The sequence below is a fragment of the Triturus cristatus genome, chromosome 5_2, assembly GCF_964204655.1.
Source record: "Triturus cristatus chromosome 5_2, aTriCri1.1, whole genome shotgun sequence".
Taxonomy (NCBI): Eukaryota; Metazoa; Chordata; class Amphibia; order Caudata; family Salamandridae; genus Triturus; species Triturus cristatus.
In genome coordinates this window covers 25881416-25903951 of record NC_140588.1, presented here as the reverse complement: position 1 = coordinate 25903951, position 22536 = coordinate 25881416, and the positions used below count along the sequence as shown (strand labels likewise).

General features: G+C 50.8%; 1 protein-coding gene across 1 annotated transcript in view; it reads right to left on the bottom strand.

Annotated features, from left to right (window-relative positions):
• The window catches only part of ERP44 (endoplasmic reticulum protein 44), a 557683-nt gene that overhangs the window by 120368 nt on the left and 414779 nt on the right, over window positions 1-22536 (bottom strand). Inside the window, exon 9 of the mRNA XM_085606779.1 lies at window positions 20143-20254. Within this exon, the coding sequence (XP_085462905.1) occupies window positions 20143-20254 (112 nt within the window). The remainder of the gene's footprint in view (window positions 1-20142; window positions 20255-22536) is intronic.

Sequence of the window (22536 nt, the reverse complement as noted above, 5' to 3'; positions counted from 1 at the left end):
GTCCGACGTGATGGAGCGCCAGTGGAGCAGGTGATGGCGAACTCTGCCGCCCACTGGCGTTGAATGGGCCTGAAAGCTCGGACTAGGAGGGCTTTGAGGCGGAAGCTGCCGGGTTGCATTGACCGGCACGTTAAACTCCAGTACAGGCCTCGGCGGAATCCACATCCGCGTGCAGGTTGGTTCTGCGGCCGGTGGCTGGGCGGACGTGAGGAGGCGCCCCTTCCTTGGCCAAGAAAGGCGGAAGTTTGCGGCCGCGGGGCCGAAAGACCCAAGGACTTGGCCGTGGCCCGGGAGTCCTTTAACCGAGCCAGCGCACTGTCCGCCTTCTCACCAAAAAGGAGAGTGCCATCAAAGGGCATGTCCATGAGGGAACTCTGGACATCCCCCGAAAATGACGTGGACCTCAGCCAGGCGTGACACCGAAGCGCCACCGTGGTGGAAATCGCCCGACCCAGCGAGTCCGTGGTGTCAAGTCCACACCGTATGGCGTGCCGTGCTGCATCTCGACCGTCAAGTGCTTGAGCGAGTCGTGCCCGGGCCTCCACCGGGCACAAGGGCAGCACGTCCTCCACCGTATCCCACAGAGTGGGAATAACGGTCCAAAAGGCAAGCAGTATTTAAAGACCGCAGCCCCAAACTCAGGGACGAGAACAGTTTCTTGCCAAACTGTTCCAACCTCTTGGATTCCCGATCCGGAGGAGCGGACGGGAAGGAGGATTGGGAGGTTGAGGCCTGGATAACCAGACTCTCGGGGGTGGGGTGTTGGGAGAGGAAACTGGGGTCGCCCGGAGCAAGGTGGTGGCGCCGGGCAACGTTCCGGTCCACAGGAGGAACTGTGGAGGGCTTGGACCAAGAGCCCTGTAGAACGTCTATGAGGGCCTCATTAAACTGCAGCAGAGGCTCAGTGGAGTTTGCTGTCGGTTGAAGGACCTCAGTGAGGACGTTAGTCCTCACGGCCACAGCGGGCAACTCCAGCCCTAGGGCTTCGGCCGCCTTGCGCAGCACCACTGAAAAGGCTGCACCCTCCTCAGAGGCCACAGTCGGAGGAGAGATGTAACCAGCGTCCGGGGAGGTATCCAGACCGCTGGCATCCCCCAGTTCGTCTGCCCAGTCCTGTGAAAGTTGACCCTGGAGGGCCATAGGGTCCTCAGACCCCTCCCAGTCGTCCCCGTCACGCGATTCCTGATAAACAGGAGGAACGATCGGAGCCGGACAGTAGATGAAACGGTCATCCATCAACGTCGGGTGCGGCGCCCTGCCGGCGTCGGGTCCGGACAGGGGCTAAACCGGGGAACGGCGTCGTCCGGAGACGGCGCCGGAGGTGGAACCGGCGGAAGAGGCGTTGTGAGGTCGACCGGCGCCGACCGAGATCCAGGCCTGGATCCCTCGGGGACCTGCGTCGTCGGGCCGGAGCCGTCGACGGCGCCAGGGCCGGAGCCGCTGGCACGCGAGGTCGCCCAGTCGAACCTGCGGGGCCCGAAGGCGCGCCTACAGGAGTCGACGGCGGAGCCAGGCCCCTCATGGCCGAGAGGAAGGGACTGACCTCCGCAGGAGTCGCGTCAGACCCAGGGACCGGCGGGTATGGGGACGGACGCGGCTCCTGCGGCTCCGACGGAGCCGCGGGGGTGGGGCCACCCTGACCCTCAGCCGAGTCGCGCGACCGGCGAGGGGAGTCCGAAGAGCGATGTCGTCTCTTGGACTTCTTGGAGTGCTTTGACTTACCCGAAGACCCCGACGAGCGATGACGAGGACTGCGGCTCCGCGATCGGTCCTTGGACCTCCTCCTGGACCGGGACCGAGAGCGGCGCGGAGCCGAGTGCCGAAGCTCGAGAAGCTTACGGGACCGCTCCCGCCTAGCTTTCGACGTCAAGGCCTGGCAATCGAGGCACGAATCAGCGTCATGGACGGCCCCCAAGCAATAAAGGCACCAGCGATGGTGATCCGTCACCGACATCAGGCGATGACAGGCGTCACAGGCCTTGAAACCAGGCATCCTACCGGCACCAGAGTCGAGTCGATAGACCAAAAGAAATCAAAAAAGTTAGTCAAAAAATGACTAGGGGTAAGCTCTACCCGGATTGGCGCGGAAAAAAGAAGAACTGACGTCAGCGCGCGAGGGCGGCGTCTAAGTACTCCGACGGCGTCATTCCGGCGCACGACGCCGACGCCGACGATGGACGCGGAGCCGCAGACGACACCTACCGACGCGCAAGGGGTATTGCTACAAAAATATTTCCGGATCCAGCTTGACGCTTGGGGATATTCTAAGGTGAGGAATCTAACTAACGTGTTTCTTTCAGATTATTAGGAATTTTCTTTTGATTGCCTCATGTATTTATAGCACTGTTTGCACATCTCTCAATATGTCGATAAAATAATTTTATTGGTCGGTTACTTGACTGTATCATGTATTTTTAGCACTATTTGCACACCTTTTAGTATGTTTGATATAAGAATTTTTATAGTGATGTACAAGGAAGAATTTTGTATTGTACGTAAAGTTGGTCTCTTTATCTGGTGGTGTGTTTTTGTGGACCTCCGTAAGAGTTCCATAACAAAATTAATAAATTGAATTGAAAATTGAATTGAAAATTGTGAAGGGCACGTTCTGACACAATCTGGTTGAGGGACGAACACAGGCAACTCAACCGATTGGTTGATATGAAAGGCAGAGATGACTCTAGGTAAAAAATTTGGAGTTAGTTCTAAGAACCACTTTGTTTTGGTGCATTTGTAAAAATGGTTCCTCTATGGTTAGTGCCTGAAGCTCACCGACTCTTCTTAGAGAAACGATGACTATAAGGAAGGCTACCTTCCAGGCTAGAAATTGTATTTCACGTTTGTGCAATGGCTCAAAGAGTGGACCTGTGAGTCTTGTAAGGACTATGTTGAGATTCCACACTGGAGAAGGTGGAAGTCTGGGGGGAATGAGTCTTTAAGTCCTTCCATACAAGCTTTAATAGTGGGCACTCTAAAAAGAGACAAGTGCTGTCTATTTTGCAGATATGCAGCCATTGCAGCGAGATGTAAGCGTATGGATGTGTACGCTAAATTGGAATGTTGTAGGTGTAATAGATAGCAAATGATGTCTTGGATTGAAGCATCTAGTGGATTGATCCGATTGTTGTTACAGTAGACGGCAAACCTCTTCCACTTTGCTGCGTAGCATGCTCTTGTGGTAGGGCGTCTAGCCTCTTTATAATATACATACAGTCTGGCGGAAGATTAGGGTAGTCAAACTCTAGGATTTCAGGTGCCAGAACACAAGGTTGAACTGATTGGGATCTGGATGTCTTATCTGTCCATGGTTCGGAGTAAGAAACTTGTGGGAAAGGTGTAGTTTTTGGTGGGGGAACTACTGATAGCTCCAACAGAGTTGTGAACCAGGGTTGTCGTGCCCATGTGGGAGCAACTAGGATAAGCGTCAGTGAGTGCTGTTTGAGTTTCTGAACCACTAATGGAATGAGCGGGAGAGGTGCAAAAACATAAGCAAATATCCCTGACCAATTCATCCATAGTGCATTGCCTTGGGACAACGGGTGTGGATGCCTGGACACGAAGTGTGGGCATTTTGCGTTTAGATTGGTGGCGAACAGATCTAGGTCTAGGAAGCCCCACATTTGAAAGAATGGGAGGAGAACTAGAGGGTGGAGTTCCCATTTGTGGATCTGCTGTCGTTGACGACTGAGCAGATCTGCAATTTGGTTGTTTACTCCTGGAAGACGTTCTGCAAGGAGATCTATTTTTTGAAGTATGGCCCATCTCCAGATGCTCTTTGCTAGCTGTGAGAGATAGAGAGAGTGCGTCCTCCCTTGCTTTTGTATGTAGTACATCGCTGTCATGTCTGTGCGAAGCAGGACAGCTTTGCCTACTAGATGAAGTTGAAAGGCTTTCAATACTGGAGAAATTGCTAGCAGTTCTAGATGGTTTATGTGGAGTGATATTTGTTGCAGAATCCTCATGCCCTGAATGGCATGTTTTTCCAGATGAGCTCCCCAACCAGTGAGGGATGAGTCTGCCGTTAGCCCCATTTGTGCAACCGGGTCGACAAATGGCCGCACCCTTGCAAAGGTTTTGTATGTTCCACCACTGCAGAGAGCAAGGAGTACGGCCATCTACCAACACCAGATCAGATAACAGACCTTGAGCCTGGTTCCACTGACTTACTAAGCATTCCTGCAGGGGACGCAGTTGAAGTCTTGCATAGGGAACAATTAAAATGCAAGAAGCCATCATTCCAATCAATTGCATGAACACTCAAACTGGTAATGAGAGTTGAGGCTGAAACTGTGATATTAGAGCTTGCATGTTGCGAATCCGGAGTGGGTTGGGATACAATAGAGCTTTGCGAGTGTCTGTTGTGGCTCCTAGATACACCTGTGTGTTGGATTGTTGGAGCTGAGACTTGGTGAGGTTTACAGTGAATCCCAAGTCTTGAAGCAATTGGACTGTCTTTCAAGTGTGGTGTAGGCAGCTTTGTTGTGAACTGGCTTTTATCAGCCAGTCGTCTAGGTAAGGGAAGACATGAATGTGCGATGTGTGAGATCGAACCTCTTGCTTTAAGAGGGTGAGATGTTCCGGTGACATTGTATGTGCTCGTGGAAGAATATTTGGGGGAGTGCTTGTAAGCTCCAGGCAGTAACCATATTGGATAATTTGTAGCACCCACTTGTCTGAGGTGATTAAATTCCAGACAGGTAGGAATTGGGAGAGACGTCCCCTGACAGGAGTGGAATGATAGCAGAAGGAAATTACTGTTTGTTTGCGGGGCAAGGGCGTGTGGAATTACTTCTACCTCTTCCCCTACCATTGTTTCCTCTAAAACCTCCTCTAGAATAACCTCTACATGAGGGGTCTGTTTTTTGAACCACCTCTGTAAAATGAGCGGCAGAAAGAACCTCTACTGGCAGGTAACGGTAAAGCCCCCACTGACTTTGCGACCTCAGTGTCTTTATTCATATTTTCCAGAAAGGTATCAACAGCTGGGCAGAAAACATGCTCTTTGTCAAAGGGTTGGTTAAGTATGGAGGTTTCCACCTCCGGCTTAACTCCAGAAATTCTGCGCCAAGCGTGTCTGCATAATAGTACATTTGTGTTAATTGCACAAGCTGCTGTCTCTGCTGCGTCTAGTGCACATCTAATGGAGGTATTGGAAATAAGTTTACCTTCCTGAATAAGGTCATTAGCCTTAGATTTGTATTCGTCAGGCAGATGTTGCATGATTTTTTCTAGATAATCGGTATGAGCCCCGTCCTAACGAGCCAGCAGCGCCTGGGCGTTGGCAATGCGACAGTTGTTTGCTGCTTGTGAAGCCACTCTTTTGCCTGAGGCATCAATAAGTTTGGACTCCTTTGTCAGAAGGAGGGCTCTCTCCTGTGGCTTGTGAGTTAGCCCTCTTGCGTACGTTGGAGACTACAAGAGAGTCTAAGAGCAGCTGACCTTTAATATAAATAGGATCAGTAGAAACGGATTTGTATTTTTATCCACTCTAAGTGCGATTATTCTTGCCCTTACAGGATCTTTAAATTCATCTGTGTGTTTTAACATGCCATTTAGCATTGGCAAGGTACGAGTAGTTCTTTGTGAGAAAGTAAGTGTCTCAAAGAGGACATCCTCTTCTAAAGGCTCTTTATGAAGTTCTACTCCATGATAATGAACAGCCCGGTTAAGGAGCTCGACATAGCCAATGTTGTTATCAGGTGGGGAGGGTCTGGAGGGATACAAATCAGGGTCATTATCTGTATTTGGATCAGTGTGGTAATCCTCCCAAGGGTCAGTGTCTTGTGGTTCTTCCTGATCCTGATCCTCATCCCCTTCATCCTGTGGGTCAGGTGTAAGTGGTGGTGAATTTAATGGTGTGATAATCAAGTTAGGATTAGGAGGAGAAGGAGGTGGAATATAAGGAGGAGAAGTTTAGTACCCACATTCTTCTTCTTAAGAGGGATACGATGGTCTTCTGGCAGGTCAATTTTCCGTTTTTTTTTTTAGGAGTTGGCTGAATATGTCCTGTTTTAGAGTTTATCACCAGCTTTTTCGGTTTGGGTTCAAAGTTGACTCATCGGACGGAGGATCTTTGGGGATATTGTCTTTTTCTTTACATGGTAATTTCAGCGCTGAAGGTTTCGGCTCCGAGCCTTTGGCCTTGGAGGGTTTCGGCTCCGAGCCTTTGGCCTTGGAGGGTTTCGGCTCCGAGCCTTTGGCCTTGGAGGGTTTCGGCTCCGAGCCTTTGGCCTTGGAGGGTTTCGGCTCCGAGCCTTTGGCCTTGGAGGGTTTCGGCTCCGAGCCTTTGGCCTTGGAGGGTTTCGGCTCCGAGCCTTTGGCCTCGGAGGGTTTCGGCTCCGAGCCTTTGGCCTCGGAGGGTTTCGGCTCCGAGCCTTTGGCCTCGGAGGGTTTCGGCTCCGAGCCTTTGGCCTCGGAGGGTTTCGGCTCCGAGCCTTTGGCCTCGGAGGGTTTCGGCTCCGAGCCTTTGGCCTCGGAGGGTTTCGGCTCCGAGCCTTTGGCCTCGGAGGGTTTCGGCTCCGAGCCTTTGGCCTCGGAGGGTTTCGGCTCCGAGCCTTTGGCCTCGGAGGGTTTCGGCTCCGAGCCTTTGGCCTCGGAGGGTTTCGGCTCCGAGCCTTTGGCCTCGGAGGGTTTCGGCTCCGAGCCTTTGGCCTCGGAGGGTTTCGGCTCCGAGCCTTTGGCCTCGGAGGGTTTCGGCTCCGAGCCTTTGGCCTTGGAGGGTTTTGGGTCCGAGCCTTTCGGTATCGAAGGTGGAATCTTCGGTCCCGGAGGTATGTTGACCAATAGATGCTTGGTCTTAGGTCTTGGTGTCGGTTCGGCATCAGAGTGGGGCTGGCTCGATCCAGAAGGCTTCTGTTTTTGTTTCGGAGCCGGGCCGGAAGGCGGGGTATTGATAACTTTTTGTCAGTGCCGACCTGAACCTGATGACGAAGGAGGGACAGGAGCCTTTGTCTCATGTTGAATGGGCACAGGGGGATCTGTACTCACAGTATGCTGACCCGCAGTGATGTCGTCTTCTTCTTCCAGGTCAGAGTCGGCTTCAGACACGGAGATCTGCTCTTCTTCCTCTACCCCTTGAGCTGGGTGTTGGGTATCGGAATCTTCACCGAAGATGTACGGAACAGAGTCGCTCTGATGTTGCATCTCGTGGCGTCGAGCCTGACGATCACGAAGTGTCTTTTTCGATCGGAATGATCGACACGCGTCGTAGTCCGTCTAGTTATGTTCCAGGGACAAGGATAGGTTGCACACTTCGTGCAAGTTGGTTCGTGGAAATTTATCATGATGCCCAGGACATAGCTTGAATGGAGTCCGTTCCATCGACTACTAACGCGGTCGGCACGGGTAGGCCCGACAGCCTGCCTCGAGTTTTCCGATAGAAAGTTTTTTGAAGTGAAACGATGCGCGTCGAATGAGGAACAGCGATCGATAACAATACAGTTGAGGGTAGTGGACTGTGCAAAGGGGTCCGAAAACGGTACCGAACCGGAGCGTAACAATACACATCCGAAACCGATGGCTGAAAAAAACAATTTAGGGTGGAGTTGATGCCCATGCGCACTATCACCGAAAGGAGGCGTCACCTACCTTGTGATTACAAGACTTCTTCGAACAAAAACAAAGTGCAAACATCCGGACCCAACACCAAATGGCGATCTATGCTAAAGCATATGAGCTACAGTTCATATGCCTCGAACACACAAGTTCGAACACCATTAACATATGGACACCCATATTACCTTAACTGCAGATAATGCCCTTGCCTGATCCAGAATATGGTACTGTAAACTGACAGCCAAAGGGTTTGTGCTGTAGGGGGTTGGGCATATTAGTCCCAAGACCAAAATAAAAATGAAAATTTTGTCCTTGACCGCAAACAATACGTCCTGGGAATCGGCCTATAGGAATTCCATACCCCTGTGCTTCTATCTACTTATTATCGCAGCACATGTATTCTATACAAGTATATCGTTGGCTCAAACATATTGAACACTTCCCAGTGTGTATTCTCTGTATATTTCTCTGAACACAAGTAAGCACGAGTGACTGAGCGAAAGGTTCTGATCTGTTTCCACGATCCCAGAGGGGTCACAGTTGTCATGTTAAGTGGTTGCCAGAAACCATTCAATCTCTGGTAAGGTTAGGAGTCTTACGGTGGCACTTTATGCTAGCTGGTCTCTAGGCCAACATATCCTGCGGGGGTGCCTGGAATCAAGCTAGGCACATCACCCAAAGTTTATGCTGTCCAACAAACGTGTAGGTCCTACGAGTTAGTGAGAACTACACAACAGGACTGCTTTCTGTATTCAAACAAGTATAAGAAATAACTGAATATTACAAAAGGTGTGCTGATTTGGCAATGCTTTTGTTTTTTAATAGTCCCTCATGAATTGTACCTGAAGGATTTCATAGGAGGTAGAATTATATACTCAAAAAACCAACAGAATAACTAAAATATTCCTCTAAGCGGATTCAAAAATTGATTGACAATTTATTGATAATTATGGATCGGGAATTGGTGGAACATTGTATATTTTGTTGTGCAACCTGTTGATGTGAACAATAAAATATACAAATATTTTACAAATAAAGAGGCGAACATGAAAAAGTAAGAGTAAAGATATAAGAGGTCACAAAATGCAAGGCCCAGTGTAGAAGTACAGTTAATCACTATAATCTTTGTGTACGACAGGGGAGAATTAGAGAATATACTGAACAATTGATTAGGACAAGAGAAACTCAATAAGGTTTTGTTACTGGACAGTAACATGTAAAGGCAGAAAAGATTAAGAGAAAAATCTAAATAAGGGAGAATATGTGTATGCCTAAAAATGTAAATACATGTGGATTATAACAGAAAATAAGTAAGAAATAAAAACACAGATGACTAGTTTCCAAGTTTGCTCTATCAACAACAAACGTGCAATCCTGCCACAATAATACTTCAAAATGAGGATGGTATAGAAAGCCTTTAAACCTGGGACAATGAATAACATTTAAACAATTTCTTGCAACCAGAGAAGGGAAAGAAAAAAGGATTATTCATCTGAGTGCCTGTGATTGCAGGTTCATTTCCGATGACTTTTCATCGTTTACATGGAGCTGGAATAAGGGCGTTTTGTCCAGCATCTACATTGAGAGTAGTCCAGATCATCCAACTCTATCCAAGATCAATACACATGCACTTCCTGAGAACTAATAAGGGCTCTACTGCAAACTAAATCTTGATAAAGATCGGATAAAGATTGGTTAATAGTAATGAGCTTATTAATCACAGCACCTAAAAAATATATGTGTGGCATGAAACACGTTATAAAATCAACACATTATTAATATTACAGTGTGAAGATACCCGGGAGAGGTTGCGACCAGGGCAGGTTTTCGGTTAATCAGATTGAAACTCTTTCACAGGGTGCATTATACAAGGACCTGGCTATTCCGGTTGGGAGAACAGCAGACGATCATGATCTGCAGAGCTATCAGATGAGAGGATCAGGGGCAAGAGAATACTGGGAGAGAATAGGCAATATATTCTGAAAAGTGTTGGATTTTAGAGTGCAGCTCACTATTCAATTGGCCTCCCTAGGTGTATGGGAGGAACAATCCTTAGATGGCTACACCTTGCTGTTCAGTAATGTAGCCTTGATGATGGAGTAAATTGATCTCATTAAGTACTAGGAGGGCAAAGTCACTGCCGACCATGCAGGAGTGGGACGAAGGTATGGACTGGTGTCTGGGGGCAGAGAAGTTGGTGTATCTGACAAGGGGCTGTCCCAGCAAATTTTTACAATATATTGGGGTCTATGGATGGTAGCAAGAGAAATGACGGTATGAGGGTGCAGGACAGGATGAATGTAGTGAGACACAAGAGTGTGGGAGGCCCCACATGAGGCAACAGCACTCGCCGGGTGATGAAACACGATATAGTGTACTGTCGCAGGAAGCAGACCCAGCTTAGAATTGATGTGGGGGAAGCGATTATTTGTGAATATATGCTTGACCACATGTCTTATACACCTGGGAAGGGTTTGATCTGTTTATGTATGAAACCTAATACAAATATTTCAAACACCTTATTAATATATTCCAGATGTGTGGAAGCGATTCATAACGTAAGGAGGCAGCAATGCATTTATATCGAGGTAAAATGATTTAAAGCCCTAGGCATAAGCACAAACTCTTGCACGGGCAAATTCCCATCTCTCTTTAAGTCAGTTCGTATGAAATGCAGCTACACCATATCACAGATCGTGTGCAAAAACAAAAGTGTGATGTGGGGCTCGCAGTACAAGAAGCAACAGGGTGAATCACTTTTACTTATTCATTACTCCCAACTGGTTTATCCTTTCTTTTTCACTGAATAGGGACATATCTTTTTTTTTTCTATTCTATTATATAAAGTGCATGACTACCACACCGGGGTTTCCCAATGCTGCTGGGTAACTAAAGCCATAGCCTCTTGTAATTATGCCTGCCATATTGTTTCTTGGCCTACAGTGAATCTGGATATTCACTTAATACAGGATTATGTTAATTCAATTAAAAGGATTATGTTACTTGCCCTGTAAGCATCTGTTCTTGGCATGTAGTGCTGTAGATTCAAATGCTGTGCATAAGTCCACCATCTAGTGATGGACTAGGATGATTGAAAGTTATTTTTCTTCTAAGAATGTTTTTGAGTCAAGGGGATGTCCAGCTACTCCTCTCGGTGATACTGCGCATAAGCATCAACTCCATTGCCAGATTGATTTTACGGAAGGCAGGTGAAAATGGAATTTAAAGTAAGTATTACTAATGTGATGTCTATGCAAGTAATGTAAATGAAAGTGATGTAAAGTAATAAACTGCAACCTACACAGGCGAAACCGTCGACGGAGCGCCAACTGAAGTGGAGCCGGAGGTCGTAGATGGAGATTTTTCTCGATGGGCCCGTCAACGAGTGGATTATGTCAGCTGAAGAATCTCTTAAAGGAGTAAGAGGAGTTGACGGAGGAGCAAAACCCAACCTCTGGTGAGAAAAAGAGGAACAGGGTAGGTCTTTCTTTACTCTTTTCTCCTCAATCCTCTCCTTGCTATGAGAGCTGGACTTTTTAGGGTCCTTAAGCAATGAGGAAGACCGTTCTTCCTTTCTCTTCCCAAAGGAGGTATGGGGCTTCTCCTCAGCCTCAAAGTCAGAGTCTTTTGTTGCTTATTTTCTTTGCAGCCAGTAAGCAGCCTACCCTCACGGTCCTTGAGAGTTTCTGAAGAGAAAGTACGACAGTAATTGCATTCTCTGGGCTAGTGTGCTGGATATAGACAGTAAAGACACTCTTTATGTGGGTCTTCAGAATAAAGTCTGGACATTCCACAAGTTTAATGGAGCATGGACCAGGGAAGATTATAAGGTTAAGGAGAGCATAGAACGTGTTTCTTATCAATGTGCAGGACAATAGGGAAGAAAAGTAGTTTGAATGGGAAGACCTTCCAATCCCATAGAATAAACTAACAAAGCCAAGCCAAAGACCTGACCTGACCAAAAGGGGGTAATGATGGACTGCTATGATAAAAGGATGTAAATTATGTTTTTTGTTAACTTGGACATCACAAAGAAATTTTAAAATGTCATCAGATTAGCTTTATGAACCAGGGTTTGAGGCTGAAATATTTATTTTCACAAAAAATAAGGCTCTTTAGGCATATAGTGAGGAGACCATAGGATAGGCTATCCGGCACCCGAACATTTCCAATCATGGCAATAAAGTCTGTGCAATTAAGGTACTCTTTATCCTAAGGAGATCAGTGGGAGTGGGATTTTATTAAATGAAAACAAAGTGTCTTTTAAAGCAAAGTTTACTATTACTAGAAAACGTCAGCGTACCACTGTCTTGTTAAAAACATACCAGATGTGCGAATTGTAATACTAGTTAAGTATTATTCCTTGATTAGCTAGTTTAGAGACTATACATCCACTGATTTTCTAAACTTTTTTAGGAAACTATTAACAGTAGACAGTGCAATAAAAATAGCCAATGTTGGAGGAGGAGCCTAGCGCGCACCCAAGATGGCCGCGTAGGTGCGAGGCTCCCGAGGACCTCCGCGACCTCCTGCATAAATCCTGACCGAATCCTGTCCTAGATGAGGGGACTGTGTTTGTGAACCCGAGTTGAGGTGACGCCCGTTTTCCGTTTTCAATTCGGACCTCGGACACCGGCGGGAGCACCGATTAAGGTTTGCGGCCTTCTCCACGCCGGCCCCCCGTACTGGAGTTGTGGGGCGATCCGGCGACAAAGTGAATAACAGCGGCGGGCAAGGCTGGGCGACTCGCGCACCCCGCACTTTCACTTTCGCTTTTGCGCCCTCCTTGCTGCCAGGCGAGGTAGGGTGGCGGTGTGCGGTGGTGTGGCCTCGTTGGGGTGCCCTGCCGGCCCGCCGGCTGCGGTCCGTCCTGCGGAGCGGTGGTCGCCCCCCCCCCGGAGCCCTTGAACGGGATTGTCTACCCCCTTTTTGAGGAGATTGGCTCGATTTGGGACCGCGACCATGGCCACAAAACAAGATGGCGACCGGGCTAAGGTGAAGTCGACCCGTCGTGGCGCGGCCCATCAATCCAACAATATGGACCGCTACACCCTCCAGAAGGGATCACCAGAGGCGCTGCGTAGATCCCCTACGGGCCCGACTGACGCTCCTGCTCTGCCCACGGACCTGACCCTCCGAGACGTCATGGGCGCCATCGCCGAGATGAAGGCCTCGGTGGACCAGCGCTTTGACACTCTGGCGCAGAAGATCGACTCGGTCCTCGTGGACGTGGGCCTCGTGAGAGCCGATCTCTCCAAAACAAATGACCGGGTCGATTCTTTGGCCCACTCTACCTCGGGCCTCACATCCGACGTGGCGGCCCTCCAACAGGAGGTGTGCAGGCTAGGCCAGGCGAGCGCCCTGATGCATCGTCGACTGGAGGATTCCGAGGGTCGGGCCCGGAGGAATAATGTCCGCATTATCGGGGTGCCGGAGGGACGCGAGGCAGAGGCAGCGGATCTGTTTGTGGAGGACTTGGTCCTCACCCATCTCCAGCCTCGGGGGCTGAGTAAATTCTTTGCAGTGGAACGTGCCCACAGGGTCCCCGGGGGTAGGCCTAAGGCCGGAGCCCCTCCGAGGCCTCTCATCGCCCGGATTTTCAATTTTCTGGACAGGGACGCTATCCTGCAGACCTCCAGGCTACAAGGGCCGGTCAGACTTGACAATATGGATATCAATTTCTATCCTGACTTTACTCCGGCGGTCCAAAAGCAGCGACTGAGTTTTCTCGGTGTCAAACGTCGCCTACGGGACCTGAATCTCAAATATGCGATGCTTTTTCCGGCTAAGCTGAGGGTGGAGGTGGATGGCCGCACGCACTTTTTTGATCGTCCCGAGGCGGCCGGGGACTGGCTGGACACTCTGCCCGGAGATCGGGGCCGGGGGGTTGGGGGGGCAGCGGTTGGTGGGGAGGGCCCGCCGGATCAGGACTGAGGGACTAATGGTAGGCCTTGCTCTGGACTGTGTTATTGTCACCATTGACTGTTAGGGTAAGTTCCCCTCCTGTGGAGGTCGTGTGGGGTCTCTTGGGGGATTAGTTAGTTTTCTTTCCATGGGGCGACAGGCACACTGCACTTTGGGGGGGCTGTTCGGGCTCATGCAGGGGTGCAGGGTGGGGGGAGTTCTGTTGGGATGGGTGGGTTGGGGTGGGGTGTGGTTCGTTTCTACCGCAAGGCAAACCCTTTATTGTTTTGGATTTTTTGAGATGCTCTCGGGGGGACAAATGATGGCTTCTGTATGTGATGGGGGGTAGGGACCTGACTTTGTTGTCCTGGAACGTTAACGGACTGGGTGATAGGATCAAGCGGGGTGTGGTCCTGCAATATCTGAAACGGATTTCGCCTGATGTGGTCTTTTTGCAGGAGACACACCTCATTGGTAACTCCTATTGTGCCATGAACCGACGTGGTTATCGTTTGGTGGCCCACTCGGGCTTCACATCGGGCTCACGAGGGGTGGGCATTATGGTCAAGACCTCGCTCCCGCTAGAAATAGACGAGGTGCGCCATGATGAGAGGGGACGCTACACTGTCTTGGTGGGGAGAATGGAGGGCAAGGTAGTCGTCTTTGTCTCAGTGTACGTCCCACCGGGGTTACAGTCCACCACCTTTGCGGACCTGGGACGCCTCCTGCTTGACCTTCCGGGGGGGGCTTCTGGTGGTTGGGGGGGACTTCAATGCGGTGGCTTCTGGGACTCTGGATCGCTATCCCCCTAGGGACCTCCCCCGGGCACAAGCGTGGCTGTCTGGCCTTTTGGACACGCTGGGATTGGTGGACTGTTGGCGTCTAAAGCATCCCGCTCAGCTGCAGTACACCTTCCATTCGGGGGCCCATGGTAGCCTTTCGCGGCTTGACTATGTCCTTGTCCCTGCGGCCTATGCCGGGAGAGTGGGGGAGGTGCGCCATCTGGCGCGGGGTATTTCAGATCATTCCCCACTCCTGTTGCACTTTGATGTCTTCCCGAGGGGGGAGGGCAGGGTAGCTCCAATCAATGCCTGGTACCTGCGCGACCCCACTATTCGTGCTGATTTGATTAAATCCTTGCAACGATATTTTGAGGAGAATGTGGGGTCTGTCCCGTCTGCCATTTCCCTGTGGGAGGCTTTCAAGACTGTGCTTAGAGGGGAGGCCCTCTCCTTTATTTCCCATGCCCGGAGGCGCGCACAGGAGGAGGTGACCCGGGTGGAGGCCGAAATCATTGAACTGGAGGGTGATCTGGGGAGTGGGGTGACTGACGCTGCGCTGCACGTTCTACACCTTAAGCAGGCAGCCTATAGGTCCCTCGTCACGGAGGCGGCCAGGGGCCTCAGCAGAGAGCAACAGGGGCGATTGTATGATGTGGGCGATAAGGCTGGTAAGTTGATTGCGTGGTTGGATAAGAAGGAGAGAGCTAGTCGTGTGGTCCCGCTGATTGAAAGAATGGATGGTGTACGTGTCACTGAGCCGGAAGGCATTGTCTCTTGCTTCGCGGATTATTTCCGCGAGGTATATTCCCCGGTTTCTCCCTGCCCGGAGGATTCCCATGCCCTGCTGCGTGACATCGCGCTGCCCTCCCTCTCAATGGAGGACAGGGAGTTGATGGATGCCGCCCCCACCTCGGACGAAATTGCCCTCGCCATCCGCTCGGTCGCTTCTGGCAAGGCCATGGGCCCGAACGGCATCCCTATCGAGTTGTATAAATTTCGACCGGACGTACTGGCACCCCACCTCCGCGCTATGTTCCTTGCGGCTCACTCGCGGGGCTCCCTCCCGCCGGACCAGCGTCTGGCTACCATCGTGGTTATCCACAAGGAGGGCACACCGCGGGACCGGGTTACATCCTACCGGCCTATCTCGCTCTTAAACGCGGAGCCTAAAATCCTCGCCAAGGTGCTCGCTAACCGGCTGGTCGGCGTGGTGGGCGATTTGGTCCACCAAGACCAGTCCGGCTTCATTCCCCATCGCAATACGGCCCTTAATCTGCGGCGCTTGCACGGGGTGCTCGCGCGTGTTCCGTTCGTGCGGGAGCCGGCCATCTTGGCGTCCCTGGACGCCACCATGGCGTTCGACACGCTCGAATGGCCCTACATCTGGGCGATGTTGGCGAAATTTGGATTTGGCCCGGGATTCATCAGTTGGGTCAAATTGTTGTACTCGGACCCATTGGCACAGGTGGTGGTGAATGGTCGAGTCTCGGCCCCATTCGTGCTGGGACGGGGCACGCGACAGGGTTGTCCCCTGTCGCCGCTCCTTTTTGCATTGGCCCTGGAACCCCTGGCGGAGTGGCTGCGGTGGCACCCTTCTATCCGAGGTCTCCGTTGGACCCCCGAGTATGAGGACCGCGTGTCCCTCTACGCTGACGATATCCTTTTGTACTTAGCCTCCCCGCGCAAATCACTGATTGTCCTGGTCGATGTTCTGCGCTCCTTTGGCCGTAATTCAGGCCTTGTTATCAACTGGGCTAAATCCTGTGTCTATGTGCTTTCCGGGGAGGCTCCTGTCCTCCCTCGGGGCTGTCCGATCCAGATTGCCTCGCAGGGATTTCGATACCTGGGGGTCTATATTACGCTGGACCCGGTGGCCCGCTACGAGCGCAACTTGCTTCCCCCCCTCCAGCGCTTGAAGGAGGACGTCGCGCGCTGGCGGCGCTTGCCGCTCTCGCCGCTCGGCCGGGCGGCATTGTTCAAGATGATGTCATTGCCGCGCTTTTTGTACGCTCTCCAGAACACTATGGACTTGGTCCCGGCGCGATACTTCCGTGAGGTGGAAAGCTTACAGCGCCGTCTGTTTTGGGACGGGCGGCCGCGTATAGCCCTGGCAAAATTGACGCTCCCGTGGTACGACGGAGGGATTGCCCTCCCAGATATTAAGCGGTATTACTGGGCCTCCCAATTAGCTGCAATTAATCACGGCTTCTATGGGCCCGCCCTAAACCCGGCATTTGAAATGGACAAAATGCTCCTGCCCGGTGGCGACTACAATCGAGCGCTCTACTCTAGCGTGCCCGATTCCCGCTTGACGGGACCCACGCGTGTCATGGTGCGAGTATGGCACGCGGCTAATGCAGCTATGGGATGGAAGGACCGTTTGACCCGGGCGTCACCGTTGTATGCGTCGGAGAGGCTTGGCTCTTTGTGGACCTCGAAGGGCTTCGAGAGGTGGGACATGATAGGCATCAGTACAGTGGGAGATCTCTGGACGAGGGGAGGATTCAAGACATTCGAGACGCTGCAGGCGGAGTTTCAGCTGCAGGGCAGTGAATACTTTCGCTACCTGCAGGTCTGTCACGCACTGGGTTCCGTCTTCCCAGACGTGGCCTCCATCCCGGAGTCCTCCCCCCTGGAGGATAGAGTGCTAGATGGCCACGTTCCGGACAGCACGATCTCCCTCATTTATAAGAAATTGATAAATGACCGCTCGGGCTTACTGACTGGCCTCCGCGAGGCTTGGGTTGCCGATGGGCTGGAGTTGGACGACGAGGACTGGATTTCCGCGGTGGCCTCTCCGAAGGAGGTGGCCATCCCGGCTCGCCTTCGCTTCGTCCAGCTTAAGATACTCCACCGGGTGTATATGACGGGGCCAAGGCTTCAGCGCATGGGCTATGCCGAGGATGGATTGTGTAAGCGTGGGTGTGGTGCTTTGGCGACTTTTTCACACATTCTGTGGGAATGTCCGAGGGTGGAGCGATTCTGGCGTGGTGTGCATGAGGTCCTGCGAGCGGTTACGCATGTCGCGCTGTTGCCTGAAGCGAGGAGATGCCTGCTGAATGTGTGGGAACCGACTGATTACTCGGTTCCGCAGACGCGATGGGTGACTCTGGGATATATGATAGCTAAACGTGACATTGCTCAGCTGTGGGGATCTGAGAGACCCCCGGCGGTGTCGGCTTGGAAAGAACATTTGGATTGGTGCATGTTCCGAGAAAAGGTGGTCTATGTGGCGCGGGGTAAGCCTGGGGCATGGGTGAAGATATGGGGCCCCTGGAACGCTTACCGCGGGGGTATTTGCGAGCCGCCGTTGTTGCCTCCCGCTTCACCAGCTCCATCCCCATAGTTGACCCCCTCCCTCAGCCCTGGGCACATTGTTCTCCCAGTCCCGGATCAGTTTCCCTCCCCCTCTCTGGATTTCTTTGGATGGTTGGGGTTCCCCACTTGAGGAGCACATGTCGTCATTTTCGATCGTGGGTTGCCTTGCGGGTGTGGTTTTATGTTGTTGTGTTGTATAAAACGAAACCGTATTGTGGGTTCAGAGTTATGTGGCCCACGTTGTTGATACCTCCTGCTTTATCGTCTATGCAAAGCCAAGTGCCTTATTGTATGTATGTCATTTGCTTTTGTCACTTTAGCGGCCGGCCGGAAGGTTGTAGGCCCATACTTGTATATATTTGAGATTGCAATAAACGGTTTCAAAAAAAAAAAAAAAAAATAGCCAATGTTCTTTCCATTCTTTATAGCAACAAACAAGTTTGCCTAAGTGTGAGAAAGTGCCAACTTTCTTGCATGGTATGACCCCCACTTTTTGCTGAATTGCTGATGTACTTTGACTGAGTGTGCCCTGGGCTCCTGCCAATCAGGAACCCAGGGCCTAAGTTCCTTCCCTAAAACTGTGTTGAAACTTAAACCCAATTGGCATCTCTGGCCACATGTCAGCCCCTGGTAAATGGTACACTAAGTACCAAGGGCCTTGTGACCAGAGAAGGCCCCTAAGGGCTGCAGCACTTATTGTGCCACCCTTAGAGGCCCTATACCCTGACACACACACACACTCACACACACTGCCCTTGCAGACTGAGTGTCTGGGTGCAGAACAAACCAGAGTCGACATGGCACACATCCCTGCGCCAGGGATGCCCACAACACACACTGCCCTGGCATACATCAACCACCCCTCTAGCTGGATGCCCTATGCCAGTGGTGTGGGTACAGGTGCATGTGCCCTGTGCCCCTACAGAACCCAGGTCCATTCCTGGGCAATGTAAGTGCAGTGCTGCCATCTAAGAGTATATGGTGCTGGGAGATAGTCAACACGAACTCCACAGCACCATGATGGCAACACTGAAGACTGAGAAGTTTGGTATCAAACTTCTCAGCACATTAAACCTGCACTGATGCCAGTGTGGGATTTAATGTACAAAGCACAACAGAGGGCATCTTAGAGATGCCCCCTGAACCTAACCTACAATCCACGTCGTGTCTGAGGGGCTGCCTAGGCTGCCACACAGCAGACATGTTGCTGGACCCCTGGGTAGAGAGCCATCCGCTCTACTGGGACTGAAACAATGCACATCCTGGGTGTGGTGCTAGGTCTCCTCCCCAGGATGGACCGGGGAGGCTTCAAAGGCATGCCGCATTTGTGAGCTTCTCCAGGCCACTTGCTGTACTCAGCAACTGGCCCCTACCGGTTCTGACCCCCACTAGCGGGAAGACTGGCCGGATACCCCAAGGAAGGAATGGGGGTGTGCCAGCCTCTCCCAACCCTACCCCTTAGGTGGGGGGAGGCGAGGTGAAGCACATCTCCGGGCTCTCGCCATCTTGAAGATGGAAAGCCCTGCCCAATCAGGACTAGGCTACTGCCCCCCTCCCACAGGAAAGTGGCAGGAGTGTACCCATCCCAGGGCAGGGGCCCGTAGGTCCCTGCCCTTTACCTACCTGTAACGCCCCTAAATTTTGTATTTAGGGGGACCCTGAACCTTCCTTCCTCAGATCCAGATTCCGAAACAGCAAAGAAGATCAAGAAGCAAGAAGACCTGCCGTGCAGCTGCTAACAAGAGGAAGACACCAAGTGCTTTGGCCCCAGCCCTACCGGCCTGTCGACCCTCGAACCTGCTAAATCCCGGCCTCTCCCGTGGCCAGCAACCACACAAACCCCGGAGGACCTGGCTACCTTGTGACTCTAAGCATCTGGGACTCCCACGAGCAGTGGTACTGCTCAAAGCAAGTAACTGACCCCTGGCATCAGCCAGGAACCGCGAACCCTGCACACTACACCCGCCAAGCCTGGCCTGTGCCGGAGTGGACCAAGACCACAAGAACGTCCCCCCGGTGACTGTGATCCTGAATCCAGCACCCAAGGACCCACCTCGACGCTCCTGACGCCTGCAGCCTCAGAACCAGGGACCCCTCCAACCGCGACCAGCAGAGGGTAAGATTTCCCGACACCAAAAGGCACCCCTGCACCCGGCGCCCTGTGGCCCCCTGTGCCCAACTCTTGGGTGCCTACCTATCCTCCAACTACCCAACTTACCTCTCGAAGTGGTGGTCGCACCTGAAGAATCTTGGTCCCCGAGCTTGCAGCCTTTGTTCGTTCTTGAGCTTCTCCATTGCAAACCTTACTGCTCGACCAAGCTCCCTCTTTAGAGAGTAAGGTTATATCTAACTTTAGCCTCTGCCAAACCTCTGGGGACTGTGGACTCTGTACACACTGTACCTATTTGGGAACAGTATATACAGAGCCACTTTCCCACACTAAAACAACAAGTAATGGTTAACAATTAAAATGCAAGTCTAGATACAAACAAATAACTGGAAAAGTCATTAAAGGTTTGATCAGTATAATTTAATGCAACAAAACATTACCTTTTAAACAAACAAGATCCCATTTGTTATTTACCTTTTTCACCAATAAGCTGTCGTGCAACTTCCTGTTGGAATTTTTCTAAACTTGCAGCATCATCTTTCATATGGAAAAGTATAAGAAATGGCAGCCCTTCTTCGGTTAGCTCCTACAAAGATAAAAATATTTTGAAAACTGAATATGCTTCGTTAATCTTGTTTAACAAAGTAGTGCTCACTTAATAAATAAAGTAACTTCTAGTGCATTAAAAAAAAATTAAAATAAAACTGGAGGAGGTGATGAGGCCAACATGGCCCGGTTTTTTATTTAATTTTTAAACTCTTTATTATTAAACAAAGGTCATTAGACGATACAGAAGCTGAGAAACATTGCGAGTACAAAGATACAGTGCGGTATAGGCTACACAACTTAGGGTGGCCAACCCAAATGCTATAAGCATACAATTAATAGCACAGTAGCACTTTACATGGCAGCATGTATGAGCGCAACTCTTCACCCATCTTTCAACCATACGCCCCGGAGCCTAAGAGAGTGGTTGTGCTACATCCCCAGAGTCGTGTCTCACTATTCCCGCTAGGGGCCCCACACCTTCTCCCACTTCTTAGTGGCAAAAGGTGTGGTAAACCACTTCTTCAACCCTCTGGCACCAGCCCGAGTCGGTTTCCCACTCTGCCACAGACTGGGAAGCAGCGGCCTCCCATAGTCTTGTGATGTGCTGCGCCACTCATGCTGCCAGTGCAAGCCAGAGCCTGGTGCATCTGGGCCAGTCCTCTTCGCCCTGTATCATCAATAGCAGCCATTTGGCTTCCAGGAGCACCCTCACAGATAAGACCCTGGACATCACATCCGTTTCCCCCCCGCCAGTATTCTTGAATCACATGACAATCCCACAGAATATGTAAGAAGGAGCCTTCCAGCGTGCACCCTCTCACGCAGAGTGGCATATCCATTGCACCTATTTTGTGCAGAAGAGTGCATGAGTAGTAGGTTCTGTGTAAAACTTTGAGCTGCATCAATCTAAATCTTGCTCGGATAGCTATGTCCTTGGGGCTCTGTAGGGCCTCCACCCAGTCCTCATCATCAATGTCGCCTAGGTCATCTGCCCTAGCGTGCCTCAAGGGTCCCAGGGGGCCAGGGAGAATTATTCATCAGTTTTCTGTAGATCCCTGAGACCCCTTCGTCCGGGATGGGATCTGTGAGCAAGCCGTCCTTTAAGGAATCGTCTGGCAGGCTTGCCCGATCCTGAATATGTACCCGAAGGGCATGTCTGAGTTGAAGATATCCCAGTTTTTGGGTGTTCGGACACGTCGGCTGGTGTCTTTGGGAGTATCGAGCATTGGTGCAGGACCCTAGCTACTTTTTGGATACTATCTTAAGTTGTGTAATAGACAGAGTAGGAAGAACAGAAGAATTCCGCACGTATTCCTACAAGGAGGGATTTTTCAGGCGTGGAAGGCATTTCTCCATTCTTTGGGGCATTGTGGATTCGGCCGATTTAATGAAACACGCGGCCGGAGGACCACCGTTCTAGACTGTTTGTACAGTCATTGTATTTACCCAGTCCTGAGGAGGCCAAGGAAAGAGTAAGGCCGAAACGCGATTGTGTAGACTTTTTTCTGAAGGAGGAGTCACTGAAATAAAGCAATGATTGGATATTATATGTCAGTACGCTGAGAATGGTCCACACTAACTGACAGAGATGCTGCGTACTCTTTGGACTATCTCCCAGTGGTCCGTCCAGAACTATTAGGAGGACACTAGTAGAAACGTTTTCTGATTATTTAGGGGTTAGTTTGTATGTACAAGTTGGTTTTCTTTCTTTTGTATGTTAGGATTTTGTCTAGGTACAATTTATGTGTATATTTGTATTGTTGTTTCCTTCCTGATTATATGCCCTACTTTATGTAGAATGTAAAAATGTGCTGATAAAATCCTTCTAGATTAATAAACTAGAGACAGAGTAACTAAGTGTGCTCTATCTAAAAATAATTTGTATATTTATTCCTTTATACCACCTTTTGTTTATATATGCCAGTGCAAGCCAGAGCCTGGTGCATCTGGGCCAGTCCTCTTCGCCCTGTATCATTAATAGCAGCCATTTGGCTTCCAGGAGCACCCTCACAGATAAGACCCTGGACATCACATCTGTTTCCCCCCCGCCAGTATTCTTGAATCACATGACAATCCCACAGAATATGAAAGAAGGAGCCTTCCAGCGTGCACCCTCTCGCGCACAGTGGCATATCCATTGCACCTATTTTGTGCAGAAGAGTGCACGAGTAGTAGGTTCTGTGTAAAACTTTGAGCTGCATCAATCTAAATCTTGCTCGGATAGCTATGTCCTTGGGGCTCTGTAGGGCCTCCACCCAGTCCTCATCATCAATGTCGCCTAGGTCATCTGCCCTGGCGTGCCTCAAGGGTCCCAGGGGG